At 41.6% G+C, this 16,612-nt stretch overlaps 1 protein-coding gene across 1 annotated transcript in view; it reads right to left on the reverse strand.

The window, feature by feature from the left end:
- The window catches only part of PSMD1 (proteasome 26S subunit, non-ATPase 1), a 73,681-nt gene that overhangs the window by 43,669 nt on the left and 13,400 nt on the right, over window positions 1-16,612 (reverse strand). Inside the window, exons 9-16 of the mRNA XM_066602830.1 lie at window positions 15,530-15,658; window positions 13,752-13,840; window positions 12,229-12,307; window positions 11,946-12,119; window positions 11,150-11,261; window positions 10,850-11,046; window positions 7,193-7,288; window positions 7,040-7,104 (exon numbers count right to left, since the gene is read on the reverse strand). Of these exons, the coding sequence (XP_066458927.1) occupies window positions 7,040-7,104; window positions 7,193-7,288; window positions 10,850-11,046; window positions 11,150-11,261; window positions 11,946-12,119; window positions 12,229-12,307; window positions 13,752-13,840; window positions 15,530-15,658 (941 nt within the window). The remainder of the gene's footprint in view (window positions 1-7,039; window positions 7,105-7,192; window positions 7,289-10,849; window positions 11,047-11,149; window positions 11,262-11,945; window positions 12,120-12,228; window positions 12,308-13,751; window positions 13,841-15,529; window positions 15,659-16,612) is intronic.

Here is a 16,612-nt window from a genome sequence, read left to right on the forward strand (position 1 = left end):
GGTCATGCATTCTAGGGAGTAGCAATAACAGTGTACACACACACATATGCATAGACACACGCATATGTGCTTGCATTCATGGGCCATACATTCCTGTATAGATATAGATCCAGACGTATGTCAACATCATCCTGTCATTTATTGCCTTGACTTTAAGCTGAAAGCCTGCATGAACAACATGACTATTCACTGATCTGTACGGTACAACAAAACATGTCAACAGCAGGGCCATAGGGTCCATACACGAAACTGACCACTGAAAAACCTCGCATGGAATTTCCCTTCTGTATATGTAGGACTGACGAGATCAATCTGAGCTGATTTACTGTAAATTGGCAAAAGTATAGCCAAGAACATCGAATAGCACAATAGCACCATCTGCTGGGTATTGTAGTAAATGACGGAGAAAGCCATACATCTTAATTGGAATGCGTTTAGTCATTATTTACTACATCAGGTAGTTCAATTTATAGCGAAGGTCAGAAGCAGTAAAATACAATGGTTGGAAGAAGGCAACCGATAAATGGCTCCACCAGCCTCTACCCACCAGCTCTGACATAATATTAGGTGTGAGCAGCCTTTGGAGGCAGATTAAGGCTGCATATTTCTTCTTAGAGTTCTATGTTTATATGTAAGGGGGGTGATCTGCAAGATCTTGGTGGGCAGAGCAGATTAGATTTACGGGGTAAGCCATCTAGGACAGTGAACCTGCTCCAACTACTGTATGATCAACACATGACAAGCTCTCCCGCCCAGCCACAGACAGCTGGCATGGTAATATACACTGCAGGCTGAACCTCTCCTCCTCCCCTGGCAGTAAACAGCCGTTTATCAGCTTTCACACTTTATTATAATCAGAGCTGAAGAACAGACTGTCATTCAGCCAGGCTTACAAATTTTACAACAATCTAGTCCTTCAGCTTGCAGTGTGTTGGAACATACTGCAAGCACAGTTGATTTTTTTTTTTTATGACAACCAATTAGACAAATTTTTATATGCAAAAATATATGGATTAATGAAAAAAAATCCACAAGGAAAAAGGGGTCTATAGCCCTCAGAAATTCCCCTCTTTTTGGCCATAACTTTTTAGTTTTTCAGTTGATGTAGCTATATTTTTAGTAGCACCATTTCAGGGGCAGTGAGGGTGTACAGAAAGCTTTCTGTGGAAGGGGGAATTAATAAAAAAGCAAGTTCACAATTGTTTTGAGGGTTTGTGTTTTTTTAAGGTGCATACTAAAAAGTATGGATGACAAGTTTACTATATTCTGTGGGGGAGTATTTTAGCAATAGAAATTATGTCTTTTCAGGATTAACAGCTTTTGTACAAAACATTTTGGTTTTCTGTCACCCTATTCCAAGGCACACAGGTTTTACATTAACCCCTTGAGTGGCAGGTTTCCTACCACCCTGTCGTGCCCACCAGGGCAGGTTTTTTAAAATGGTCTAATCATTGAATTTCAACTAATTTTGCAGTTGCGTCTCAAGAGCCATAACTTTTTCATGTTTCCATTGACACAGCCATATGAGGGCTTGTTTTTTGCGGGACAAGTTGTGATTTTTTAAACAGGGGGGAGGAAAAAAAGAAATGGGGAAAAAAGAAAAAAAGGGGCCATGTCATTAAGGGGTTAAATAATGTATTAACTTCCTTCTCTGGGTCATTACGACGCACACGGATACCACATGTGTGATTATATTTTTGATTTTTTACAAAGTAAAGGGAGACAAGTGTTTTTATAATTTTTTTCCTTTTTTTTTTTTTTATTTTTTTTTTCTTTTGACTTCCACAGGGACCCATCAGGACCCCTGATCACATTCCGGGGGTCCGATGGTGACAGCCCTTTACATGCTGCAGTGACAGCCCTTTACATGCTGCAGTCACAGACTGCAGCATGTAAAGGGTTAACAGCAGAGATCGGAGGTTTTCTCTGATCTCTGCTGTAAGAGCTGGTACCTAGCTGTCCTCTGACAGCTAACAACCAGCTCTCCCTGCCACAGAGACCATCGGCATGCTTCTGACAAGCCGATGGTCTCTATGGCAACCTGTAAACAAACCAGTGCAGGAGGTTGCCGGCATATCGGCAATATCTTCTGCTGGTTTTTCAAAGCCCTTGCTTTGTTCTCTGTGGGACTGTGCAGGCAGAGCACACTGTCACAGCTTGTGGCATTGTGCTCTGCAGCTCCCATAGTGATACATAGCCCGGAAATCTTCCGGGCTATGTCACTATGAGCAGTGGAGCTCGTCCCGGAAAATTTCCGGGCGTGCCACTCAAGGGGTTAATAGAGCTGCTTAGGGACATTTTTTTTTTTTTTTTTTAGAGTTGTCATTGGTACCATTTTATGGGTATGTTAGTTTTTAGTCCTTTTTTGGGGAGTTGGGATCAACACATACCAATTCTGGAACTGTTTTCTATTTTTTTCTTATGGTATTCACGTGGGAAAAATAAATAGTGTCTCAGATTTACTAATACTGTGTAAGATTTAGACAGGACAAACAGACTAGACAGTCTTAAAATGCACCAGTTAATCACCGCAACTGTTGAATGACAGATAAATCTGGCATCTCTACATAGTCTTCATGCCACCTATTAATTAGCTTACTTTACGGCAAAAATTGTGCCAAAATTTGGCACAATGTCACAGTTGGCCCACACCTCTTTGTAGGATGGGCCGCATAAAGGGTCCAGAAATCTTTAAAAAGAAATGATAAAACGTGGAGTAAACCATGATTTGTTTAATTTTCAATACTAAATTTGGCGCAAAGTATTTGTTTTAGAGCAAGGGGCAGAAAGGTTGCAACAACACTAATTACATGCACAATTTATATTAGTTGACAAAGCATTGTTTGCCTTTAGGGATAAGGAGTTTTTTGTTTTTTTCATTTATTCAAAAAAAAAAAAAAAAAAAAAACACACTTGCTCTTTTAGTCCTGCTAAGGACCTTTAATATAAAAAGTAGCACTAACTCTGTATCCCAATGTGTTATGCCTGCCAGTGTGATGCTACTATTGCCAATGCCAGTAAATAGTCGTTGTATGTTACAGCCGACAGCCAATGCTAATGATGCAGGCACAGCTCTGGCGTTGCATTAACTACTATACACCAGCTCCATAGAACATACAAGTTCTCTCGTCGTGTGAGAATGGGTTAAGGTTTAGGAATAGAAGAGCTCATCAGACAGAAATTTCCAGCTTAAAAGTTTGCACACTAAAAATGTTAACCTTGGGTGAAAGTACAGAAAGTAAAATATACTAGGATTTGTTGCAGTTGCAAATTCCACCCGATTCCTGCAGACCCGACACCATTTGCCACTTTTATATAATTCTATATACACACAGAAGCCGTATCATCAGCTATCCCATTAGCCATCAGTACACAATATTCTAACTGATCTTCTAAATAACAGGAGGAGGATATACTGGATGAGAACTAAACACTTAAGTGAAAATGAGCAGTGAAAGGGTTACCTATGGCCTAAATGCCCCATTAATAAGGCTGCCTCTACAGGATTCCAAGCCCAGCCCAGCCTGTATCTCATCCAGGGAGAGCTGTCACCGGCTGTATAAACACCAGCTTCCCGTCAGCGAGTTCAGTCAATACGGAGCTTGTTCCAAGGAGTGCACACTCACTAACAATCTCTACAAAGTAGCGGCTCGCATCTTGACACCGCACAAAGTAAAACAACTACACAGGACAGATTAGGGATCAATGCAGTCTCCTCAAACAGTAATGGAACCTCTATATGCCAAACAAACATTCACAAGGATCCAGTATAGAAAAGATTTCTTGGTATCATCTAAGGTTGCTTGAATCTTCAGACCAAAATCCTCATGTTTTAGGTCGCCTGCACACGACCTGGTCGGTTGCCGCATGCGGGATCCCACGGCAGAATCTGACCCTGTGCCCAGCCGGTGACCCCGCGTACCTGCCCGGATTCTTCATATTTTGTACTGCAGATGTGCCGGACGTCACACTGGCGCAAATGCACAGTACAGATTATGCTGCATCGTTGCTAGGATTGACTTCAATGGAAGCCGTCCGCACGGAATCCACCTAAAATAGAGCATGCTGCAATTTTTCGCCCGGCAGTGGGAAATCATAATTGATTGCCGCTTGCGGGCAGGAAAAAGCGCTTTTCCATAGCATGCTATGGCAGGTATTTGCTGCAGAATCCGGAGGCGGACACCGTCTCAGAATTTCGCAATGCAAATCCGGCCATGTGCAGGCGGCCTATATAGAAACCGGTCATAGACTTCACACCCTCATTTGAGGGGGTGAAACCCACAACCTAAATTGACATACACGTAAACACATTTTTACAAGCAGATTTAATCCAAAAATAATATTAACCTTTAACTACCATAATATGTCCCTTGGTACTTGCCATTTTTTCCATATACAGAAATGTTATTATATAGGAAAAAGTTAATATAATACTCCACCTGTGCCACCAGTTCTTCCTCTCCCCCATTTGTCCCTGCTTTTGTCCCCTCACCTCCTGTGCCACGTCCCCTTTTTGTCTTTTCACTCCCCATGCCAACATTTATCCCCCCATTGCCCCTTTTTTCCCTGTGCAACTTCTTGCCCACCCTTCCTGTGTCCCTCTCACCTAACCACTTGACCCCACCTTTAACCCCCCCCTCTCTCTGTGCCCTCACTTTCCTCCCTCCTCCAGTGCCCCCCTCTCAACCCATGTGCCAACACTTGTTCCCCTGCGTGCCTCTCTTCACCTGTGCCCCATCAGTTACTTCAAATCAGATAACTGTAAGGTTGCAGCCAGGACTCCCGGAAACTTCAGCCCATAGCCTTATATGCAGAAACCAAGGAAAGTGGTAATTGGTGCACACTTATTGACCAATGAGCACTTCCAACATAGAAAAAATGAAAGCGCTCACTGGCCACTATAGTAATAATGCAAGGATAGTGCCGGGTGCACCAGAAGAACAGCAGTATTAGGCTAAAGTCAGAGGATATAAGGAAGAGTGCAACATCAGGCTGAGAAACTTGGGCCAATATCAAACTTGCTAAAGTGCGTTTTCTACGTGGATGTGAGACATAATTTCATTCAAAACCACCTGACATCCCTTCTGTGAAATTACGATCCTCAGGCGCATGGTTCACGTGCGTTAGAGGATCGCAAGCGTTTCCCACTGATGTCAATGGGAAGTATAACATCGCACGGCATGAGAGTGCTATGTGAGGTCTTTAAAGGTCCCAGCGAAAACAATGGTGGTTGTGTACCGAGGAAACGTCAAAAGATAGCTCATGCAGCGATTCTCAACCTCACTGTTATTCAAGTGAATAACTCCATTCAAAAGAATGGAGTTACATTTTCATTCAAGTTTTGTTTGTCTCGCAACGCAAGATTCTTGCTTGTGTGCATGTAAGCTTAGACTGCAGTGGAATCCAACCCAGACTGCTGCCGGCATCCGTGCTTACCTGTCTTTTCTGTTCTGCATCTGTATTGCGGATTGCTGCGATGAGCTACCATTGGACATGCACAGTACAGATTTTAATTAAAAAAAAACACGTTTGTTTTTCCTGCGTCGTCGCTAGGCAATGACGCGGAATCCGCGACCTTTCCACAGTGTCAATTGCGGAAGGGCAGTGGGTTGGACGGCTTCCATTGACTTCAATGGAAGCCGTCTGCTTGGAATTCACACAAAAAAAAATTTAAAAGTGTGCAGTAATTTGTTTTCTTTTGCAAGCGGAAAGTTGCAGTCGCTGTCCGTTCATGTGAGCGCACATACGAATACTCTATGGGTTTGAATGTGTGCGGATCATCCGCGTGGGTGATGATCACAGATTCCACAATACAAATCCGTTCGCGTACAGGTGGCCTAGCTCAAGGCTTAATAGCGCCACTGAACTGCTATTGCTTGCCATCCGATTCAGAAGGTTGTTGGTCTGATATGGTGGCTAGTGCTGGACTCTGGAATGCTGTGGCCGCTGATACACTTATGATGCCTGTGCTAGTAACAGGCAGTGTGGGGGAGAAACGCAATTTTATAATTTTTTATACAGGTCAACATTGCTTGTTATCCTTACTCTGTGGGTCAAGTACAATTACAGCTATACCAAATTTATATAAGCTTTTTCCTTTCAGGTTGCACATAAAAAAAACAAAAAAAAAAAAACACAGCCGTGTCGCCATCTTTTGACTCCCAAAACTCTTTTTTTCTATCGATAAGCTGTAGTTTTTTTCGGAGCACGACTTTTTGATACCTTATTACATTTCTTCTTGGAGGTGGGGTGACCAAAAAGAATGCAATTCTGGCATTGTGTATTTTTTTCACCATGCAGGATTAAAAATATTTTAATAAATTGGACTTTTATGGAAGCAGCAATACTTTATTTTTTGTATATGACCGGTTAAAAGTGTTGTGTTTTTTTGCCTTCTTTTTAAAACTTTAGATTTTTTTTAATTTAGCATTTAAAAATCTTTTTATCTTTTCTTCTTTTTTTTTCTAGTCCCTAGGGGGAACAAGTGATCATCATATTGCACGTACAATTGTACATATGCAAATCACCACTAGGAAGATATTCATAGCAGGCTGCAATCTTTTCGAGGGAGGCCATTTGGGAGGCAAAGGGAGTCCCCAGTCAGGCCATTTAAATGGTATCTAAATGTTTAAATGGCCAGGACCAGAGTGATCTCTGATCCTGGCTATTGTAGCCAGGTTTCAGCTGCAAAGACAGCCAACACTTGTGGGGTATAGTGTGGGCTTACCTTCTGAGCCAGTTCCATACACTGACCCCAGACATCTGCCGTACAGTGTACGGAGGATGTTGACGAGGGGTTAAACAAAACAAAAAAAACTGTAGTAATTTATTATGACTACAAAATTCTAGACATAATTCAAAATTTACAAACATTTCCCTTTTAAAGGTCTGCATCATTTTCAACAATGTACAATAAACATGAAACTGCAAACAAAAGAAAGCAACCCGCTAAACATCCACAACCTACGAAACGTCATGATAGGCATATTATTGCAGTCATCATCATATACAGATAGAGAGCTGGTATAAAATGACTGACCTAAACAAGATGAAGCCAAGTGACTCCACAGCAGCCCTCCTAACATCATCGTTTACGTCACTCACCTAATAGGACAAGAACAACAAGAACAGAATGATATGTTTTCCAACCTAAGTATATACAGAACTACAAGTAGCGCAGTACAGTACTTACAGCCACATGGAGCAGACGACGGATAGCCTTGTTGTTTCCTGATCCGCAGTATGCCATGGCAACCGTGTACATGCCGGACCGACGCAGAATTGGGTCCTATGAAAGAGCAGGACATTTACTTACACAATAACTTGCTCATGCTACAGCCATACACAATGCACTGCAACACCCGTCACTGCGGCATAGTAGAGGTATTCCTACAGCCGGTAATTTGTCAAGGGTTTTGCACAATAACTCTGGTGCTTAGATTTTTGTACTTTTACTGCCTATTCAACTCAATTACTTTCAGAATGAAATTGATGTCTCCTGCCACAGCTTCAAACCGTAGAAGTACTTGGAAGCCAGGCATGTCTGCTGCAGGGAGGTAAAGCAGACTGTCTATAAATTTTACAGGAATGAGAAGAGGCGAGACACAGGGGAAGCATGTTACAAGAAAACGGACGCCAGGAAGAGGAGATCGTAAAAAAGTGCTTTATATATAAATGCTAGGGACACTTTTGCAACTTTTTTTTTTTATTGCACTGTCATTTGTTTTGATTAGAACTATTTAAGGTTTTGCTTCCCCAGCTGACATGTATCACAATACATTGCAAAGCTGCTCCATGCCACTGAGGCCAGGCTCACACAAGCGTAATTCGCTGCGTGCTGCCTGCGAGAGACATGCACGACACACAACTATGCAAGGACATTGTGTACTTGCTGCAATGTCGCGCAGGTCTCTCACAGGCAGCACGCTGCGAATTACGCGGCACACGCTATCTTGGCGTGTATGAGCGTGTAATATGTGCCAAGATAGAACAGTAGAACACGCTGCGATTCATTTAAAATGTACGGTCACCTTAAGCTTCTATAATGTAAATGGTATAAGCTCTACAAGTAGATGGAACTATCAATGTATAAAGCCAAGGAAAATCGCATCACCTTCGCTTCAAATGAACACTAAGCCTAGAAATAAAAGTAAGCAAGAAATATACAGGGTGGCCACAGAAAAGTAGCCCATCCTCTTATGAAAGCAATCTAAAAGAAAATCTGTCTTCGTTGCCCATAACCAATCCCAGCACAGCCTTCATTTCTTATACTACTGAGTGAAAATGAAAGCTGCGCTGTGATTGGTTGCTGTTGGCAACAAAGATTTGCTTTTAGACAACTTTCATTAACCCCTTAAGCGCATGGCCTATTTTGGGCTTAAGAACGCAACAATTTTTGGTGGATTTTAATCTCCATTTTTCAAAAGCCATAACTTTTTATTTTTCCGTCGACGCGGCCGTGTAAGGGCTTGTTTTTTGCGTGGTAAACTGTAGTTTTTATTGGTGCAGCTTTTGGGTAAATAGACTATATTGTAAAAAACTTTTATTAGTTTTTTTTTATGATAGCAGGGAAAGAAAACACATCTATTATGCCATAGATTTTAGCTTTTTTTTTTTTAAATAGTGTTAATGCAGCATAAATGACAAGACATTTTTTCTACGAGTCAATACGATACCAAAATTCTTATTTTTTTTTTTAGGTTTTTCCACTTTTCTGCAAGAGAAACCCTTTTTTGGAAAGGATTCTTTTTTTTCTAAATGCATGAGTAAAAGTCCTGTGAGGGCTTATTTTTTTGTGAGACGAGCTGTAGTTTTTATTGGTCCCATTTTGGGGTATATACAGCTTTTTAAATCACTTTTATTGCATTTTTTGAGGAGCAAAATGAAAAAAAATAAAAATAATTGGCGTTTAAGGGTTTTTTTAAACACTTTTTGCTGTGCAGGATAAAAAGAGTGTTCAATTTATTGTACGTGTTGTTACGGATGCAACAATACCAAATCCCATGTGGGATTTAAATTTAAAAACAAACAATTGTTATGCCAATATGGGAAAAAGCACAAAAAAGGGTTGTTGGTTGTTTTTTTTAAACACTTTTTGTCTGTGTATGCAGGGGATTTCTACAATAGCAGCTTTAATCGCTATAATAAAGCATTGCAGGACTTCTATCCTGCAATGCCTTATCGCTTGTATTAGTGATGATAGACACTGGCAAGGCAGGATGGATGTATCTGGCATGCCGTTGCCATGGCACCCCGTCAGGCTCTCTGCGATTACATCACGAGAGCCCGATGACGTAGCGCGCTCCCTCTATGAATCCGTTACATGCCGCAATCTACATAGATCGCGGCAGGGAAGGGGTTAACAGCGGGGGAAGGGTGGGGGGAGCGGGGGTGTCACTGTCCCGATGCACCCCCTGCTGTTGACACCCGGCTCCCGCCGCCGGATAGCGGGGGATCTCTTCTGACCTTGCATTATTTCCAGGGCACAAGTTTACGTCCTGTTACGTTAAGTACCCTGAAGCTAGGATGTACATTTACGTCATGTGGAATTAAGGGGTTAAAGTGTGGTGCCAGGCTACTTTTCCGTGGCCCGTCCTGCAGTTGCCCCTGCTGTTTGTCAGTCTGTAGCACTTCCTGCATGATCTTGAAACAAAACAATCCCGCAGAAATCCTTCAGAGAGCTCAGATGTTACTTTTCTGCTAATCTGCACCCTTTTCCACTAGTGGCCAAAGACTCGTCTTACTGCAGACAGAGGAGAGATGGGAGCCTCCTGCTGCAATCAGCTGACTTACAGTCAGGTAGGATTGTGAGGAGGAGGGTAACAGATAATACATTTAAACACGGAAGATTTCACTATATAATTCTGTTTAATTTAGAATAAAGCTGCCTTTCCACGAGCGTTTTAGCATTGCGTTCCCCATGGCGATAATCCGATGAGGACTCCTGAATCATAGTGATTCAAATTGCGTCATACTGCAATTTGCCACGATTCTCCGCGGTGAGCCCATTTGTCAGATAGGCTCACCACAGAGCTGACAGTTTTCCCCACTGCTCCCCCGTCATGGAATATCGCCGTCGATATTTTGTCACGACTGTGGACAGGGGGGCCTAAGAGACAATAGAATCAAAAGGAAAGCAGCAGATTAAAGGCTATGGACACCTTCGCAGGCTTTTTTCCCCCTCTAAATCCATGAAATTTTTTCATAAAAATGATATTTATGATTGAATATTAATCGTTTACAACTTTGTGCTTCCACGGCTTTCAGTGCGTCCCATTATAGGGACATCTGGAAGACTGATTCTTCTAAACCTTGTCAGGCAGGCAGAGTGACAGGAGTGGGAAAATGAGGATGGGATGGATGTGCAATTTCCGGCCATGCGAGGTGAAGATGGTGGAAGGAGACTTGCAGAACTAATTCACACCTTTGTGACCCTAGCCAACATCCAAGTTACGGCGGTCACCACTATGTGTAATGATAGAAGATGTCAGCCAGCTCCGGACTGTGGAGGAAGGGGAGCTGGCTTCTGTCCGTGATACTGCTCACACCGCCCTGATGTTTGTGTTTGCAGGCGGAGTAGGAGAAGAAATCTGACTGTTGGAGAATTGTGAGCAGTAACAGTGAATTAGTTATCACTGACAGAAGCCAGCTCCCCTTACTTCATACTACAGAACTGGCTGGCATTGTTTAGAACCACACACAGCAGCGGTCACCTTTTGTACCAGAGGATGTAAACTATTGAAAGTTTTTAATGACATTCAAATTGTAAATATTATGTAAACACATGAATTTAGAGAAAATTGCTGGATTTGTTTTTTGTCTGTGTTCAGCATTCCTTTAAATCACTTACCTTGTCTCTGCAAAGACTCTCAATTAGAGCATCTGCCTCCTCCATACGACCATACATGACCAGGGCAATACCAACTGCTAACCCTCGTAAGATCTTCTCATGCTGCGTCTCTTGGGCATAACCAACCATATCCTCTATGGCTTGGGCGTTTTTAGATCCAAGCATCACTAAGCCAAGAGCCAGGCCTGCAGCCTCCCCTAGAAGACAGAGTGGTAAAATGTACAAAACAATTAGTTGACTTGGTATCTTTTGCTATTACTGCACAAAACAAAAAAAGTAAATGAAATGTACTATTCCCACCTGTCACAGCATCATCCTGGTAAAGATTTGTTTTAAGAAGGTCATAAACATCTTGACGTGCTGTTCCCATTGCAGCTAAACCTAAACCTAGGCACCCACCATGACGCACAATCTATTAAAAAAGGACAAAAAATAAGTCATAAGGCAACTGAGGTAAGAAAACAAATACAAGTCGTTATCACAGTCTAATAGTTTTTCCACCTGAGACCTATTCTATCAGGGCATCAGGACTCTTTTAAATGTAGTGTGATTCTAAACATACGAGAACGGGTGATCTTTCGCCATTGTTTTGGAACACTAAACTCTTACAATTACTGTTATTGTCTGCAATTGGGCAATTAGTTCAATATGTGCCTTTTACCTAAGCAAATACACAAGAAAATAGAGCAAGCTGCATATTGTTTGTGCAAACAAACACGCTTATGTGAACGAACCCATTGAAATCAATTTGCACGTGCAAATACGCTGGTTTGAATCCGGCCCAAGGCATATGAAAAAGTAGGTTATGAAGGTATAGCCCATATGTATTATAACGCGAGCACACCCATTAACCCTTTGCAATTCAATTTTGGATTCAGGGTTTCCTAGGGGGCTTTCTCTTTCTGCTATTATACAATGGCGCCATCTGCGGTCCAGAGCCAGTACTGCGGTATGGGACATGCTGGAGAGGCCCCGACAAGAGCGGCCAGTAATCTACAGTAAGAATACCCTGCCGGACGTCTTACATCGGAGCTGTACAGCCTTCAATTAGAATGTCTTCAGACGTTCAAAGGGTTAACCCGCACAAAAATCTTACATCATTGCTGGCGTTCTTCAGCTGGTTCAGCAGGTAGTCTATTATATCACCACCATGATTAGCATGAATGAGTCCCAGAGCATATAGGCCTCCTCCTTCTTGGTATGCAGAGCCAGGGGAAGTGTCCTTAGGCAAATAAGTAGCCATAAGCTGCAAAGCTTCCTTCTCATGGCCCTGTGGAGAAAATGGCGAATGAGCACAATAACTAGAAAGCATTCTGCATTGAAACAAAGAACTTTTGATCTATAAAAAAAAAAATGTCCAAAGGCCTTCAGTCACTTACCTTGTGAATGACTCCTAAACTAGCAGTTGCAGTAAACTTGGCCCAGTTTGTAGCTCTTGCTAGCCACTCTAGATTATCTCTGTCAGTAACAAAAGAAAAAGCTCATTTACCAACCGCAGCTATTTCAAGACCTGATGATATGTGGCCACTTTTTGTAGGATTTACAGTTGATTAACCCCTTAAGGACCAGGCTGTTTTGTACTTTAAGGACCAAACATTTTTTGGGGATTTTACCATGTGGTAGTTTACTGCCCTATTTTTTTTCCCCTTTACCTACTAAAATTATTCTTGTTGCGTTTTTTTTCCGTGACATATGGGGCTATTTTTTTTAAATATCTTTTTCACTGACTTTGTCTGTTTTTCAGTTTTATTGGGGGTTCAAAAGCTTTAAAAAAAAACAAAAAAAACAAAAACACTTTTTTTTTATAGTTAACATTTATTTCTTTAAATTATTATATTTATGCTAAAACAAGGTATGAGAACGGGTTCCTCTATTTGTTTCAGACGTTTTGATATATAGTATGTATGGTTTTGGATTACAGGACGCATATGGCGATGGTTTTGGGTTATTTTCTCTATGTATATATTGTTGTATTCTGTAATTTTGTTTTACTGATGTATGTAACTACGTTTTTTACCATCTATGTTCCCGCTGACATCATATAAGACCTCTGGAGGACATTCACATGTTTTTTTTATTTGACACTTTCCCACTGTAGCTGGAGCATCCATAGGAGCCCCAGTACAGGGAAACACATCCCCTGTAGTGACAATAGTCACTGGCAGAGCTGATCAGACCCTGTAGCAGGGAATCCCGGCGGTCACGTGACCGCCAACTTGCGTAGCAGAAGTTATACTTCCATTTCTCAATGAGTGCTGTGTACTAAGGAGGAGGCAGAAAGGGTTAAAAACCCCTCCAGGTTATCAGCTGTGAATAACAGCTGACAACCCAACATGCTTCTGATTGATTGCTTTAACCCCCTGCCATATTTTTTTACTATCAACTGGGTTTAAAGTCCAGGACCAAGCACCATATACTAGAGTGTAGGAATTCAAATCCAGTAGCGAACGGAAGCAAGCAATAGTGGTTTTAATTTAATAAGCCTGCATTTGCTAGTCAGTAACAATAGTGGGATGGCTTCCTGCATTATAGTGGGATTAAACTAAAAGGACGTTTTAAATAGACCTATGATCAGGCATGATAATTTGTTTTCCTGATCATCAGCCCACGTAAATATGTCTGCGATAAGCAAACGCTCATTTGTCAACTCACTGAATCTTGTATGCAGATACAAAAATGCACGCTCATCGGCAGCACTGAGGAAATAGGGGATGTGCTGGGGATAAATGCAATGTTTATGTGGACAATCAATCACATTAATGATTGTTAGCTCCATACTAGCAATTATCTGTCACAAGTAAAAGGGCAGTGACATGCTATACTATCAACCAGCGTTTGTTAATGGGCAGAATGTCTGTGTAAACCCTTTTTGGTCAATAAAAAGGAGAGAAATTGCCCTCACCTGAGAAATTGATCACTGGTGGTGCCACAGTGCATAAAAGAATTTGCTATGACCGTAGCTGTATGACACACAGAATTTCTCACTGCATCCTAAAATATAAAGCGCATTCATTAGTGTACAGAATATAAGAAGGCCTCCATCCACATATACAGTTTATGTATGTATATGACAAACAGCCCTTAAAGTAGCCCATCTAAATGAGGATTTGATGTATGTAGAGTGGCCTGCCCATTCTGAGAGAATGATCTTGAATTTTGCTGAAGGTGGTAAAGCTCCCAGTCGGACAAATAAAATTTTACCTTCCTGAACAACATACAAAGGTGGTGAGAAAGTTTGGGATAGATGTGTTTTTAACATGCTTAACCCCTTTAGAAACGCACCTTTTTTCCCCCCCATTTCCAGCCTTTCATCCCCAAATTCGAAAAAACATAAGCCTTATCTAACTATTGACATAGCTGTCCAAGGGCTTGATTTTTGCTGAATGAGTTGTATTTTTAATTGTACTATTTAATACCATATGGGTCTTCCTTTAAAAAGTTTTTCAAAAAGTATAAAATTAAAAACAAACAAAAAAAAAAAACCCCCGCTATTTCGCCATCTCTGGGTTGGCCTTTATTTTAGGCCTTATTCAGAGGTGCGTATATCGGCCGGGTTTTCATGCCTGGCTGATATACGCTGCTCTTCTCTGCAAGGGGAGGAAGCGGGAGCAGTGCACTAAGCTCCCGCCCCTCACCACTTTGCAATGGGAGGGGGTGGAACATAGCTCCGCCGCCGGCCCTCCATTGCAAACAGAGGCGTGGAACAAACAATGTGTTACTTTGATAGGTTTTTGTTTTCTATTGTTTTGATTATAAATATGGGAAAAGGTTTTTTTTTCCCCTTAAAAAATGTAATAAAAAGGGTTTGTTTTTTTTTAAACTAAATTTTTACAATTTATTTTTCTTTAGATCAAGTTTGATCCCTCATACATCGCTGATATCACGATCTGACTGGCATTCTATCAAAACACTCCACAGGCATGGCTTAGTAGGCAAGGCAGCGCTGGGGGCTTTTAGAAGGCTCAAGACTGCAATGACAACCAAACAGCTCCTCGTGATCAAATCACAAGGGGGGCAACATTCGGGACCGCCAGAACTACAAATCGGGGGATTTAAATGCTGCTGTCAGAACTGATAGTGGCGTTTAACAGGTTAACAACTGTGATTGGCACTTACGCATGCCCACGACTCGTTCTCGTGCTGGACACGCACATTCATCAATATGGTGCAGGTGCATTGGAAGTGTAATGCAGGATATCTCAGGCAGGGGACCCTGGGGCAGTTTTAGAAGAATAGACAGGGAGAGACCCGAACCACTGGCAGAGGCAGACTTCCCATCGGACAGTCCTGGACTAATTGGCATATGGTGGCAGAAACTTACTGGGCGATATCTTCACATGGAAGATAGTTAGAAAAAAGATAAAGGGTGATGCTGGATTCCTTATGACATCGCACACTTAAAGTAAGTCTTGTTGCTTAAAAGTTGGCCTAGTAACCCAATATACTGCTAACTATAAGGTAAAGCAAACCCGATAAAAGGGACATTTCTCTTCTATTCACCCTGACAACATTTTGGGGCGAGTTTGTAGTTGTATCAGTGAACCTCGGCCACTGGCTGTATGCTATGATCGTCATTGATCTAATCTTTGCATAACTCTGAGCATTTGGCAAATGTGTGACTACACGCTTATACTGGAGAAAACAGTGAAGGAGTAAGGCATAACGGCAAATATAACAAACCTTAGTGTTCTTTAGGATCATCAAGTCTGTATTGTTATTCCGGATCAAAAACTGTAAATGCAACTCTATGGCCATTTCCCCACTTAGGATCTTTATCATTTTTGAAATCTGGTCTTTTGGTTCTGGACTCTGGACAGAAAGGACAGAAAAAGCACAATAAGACATACTAGGTATTATGTATCCAACAGTAACGCCGCGTTATGTGCATCTTTCAGCGCCAGCAGAAAATTATTCAGTTGCACTATGTTACATAGCTACCTGCTCATTCCATTGCATCCTATGACTGTAATCAGAAAGGAGAAGAAGGGGCAGAACAACTTTAAATCATCTGCAACGCCCCAATATCATCTGCAGAAGTAGCACTATAGTTGGTTTACAGAAAGGAGAAGACGCAAACACTATGGGAGACACTTCAAGATACGCTGAACATAGAAACCAAATTGCCAGAGCTGAGGACAGGCAAGTACCCTTTGTTTTATTGTTTTAATTCATTTGGATCTATTTTTAAAAAGTCAGTTTGTGTCTGGACAAACCCTTTAAGCAATTTTCAATTCCGTATCAAAATCAATGTCAGACATGGATTTTAGTGTCTAATTTTCTGCATGGCAGCAGATTCCGACGTATGCTGCTGAACAATTCCCCATGTGCGAAAAGTCCTCAAAAATCATCATCTTCAACTTTTTTATCCCCTGTCGTCAAACTATTCATAAATACATTTTTGCAGTGTGGCAAGGTGCATTATCGTGCTGAAAGAGGCCATTACCACTTGGAATACTGCGGTGATCTACAACAATGTTTAGTTAGGTAGTACATGTCAAACTAACCCCCCAATGAAGGCCAGAACCCAAGGTTTCCCAAAAGAACATTACCCAGTCCCTATCTCTGGTTCACGGTTTGCCCTTCCTTGAATCACTTTTGGGAGGTACTAACCACTGTATAATGCGAACACCCCATAGGTCCTGATATTTTGAAGATGCTCTGATTCCAAAAGTAAGCCCTCAACGCTGGTGTGAACCTAGCCTTAGATTAGTTAAAAAGGTGTTTACATAACGTTTTTCTGCAAGGATTTATGCAGTGGTTATA

The sequence above is a fragment of the Eleutherodactylus coqui genome, chromosome 1 (assembly GCF_035609145.1).
Source record: "Eleutherodactylus coqui strain aEleCoq1 chromosome 1, aEleCoq1.hap1, whole genome shotgun sequence".
Classification (NCBI taxonomy): domain Eukaryota; kingdom Metazoa; phylum Chordata; class Amphibia; order Anura; family Eleutherodactylidae; genus Eleutherodactylus; species Eleutherodactylus coqui.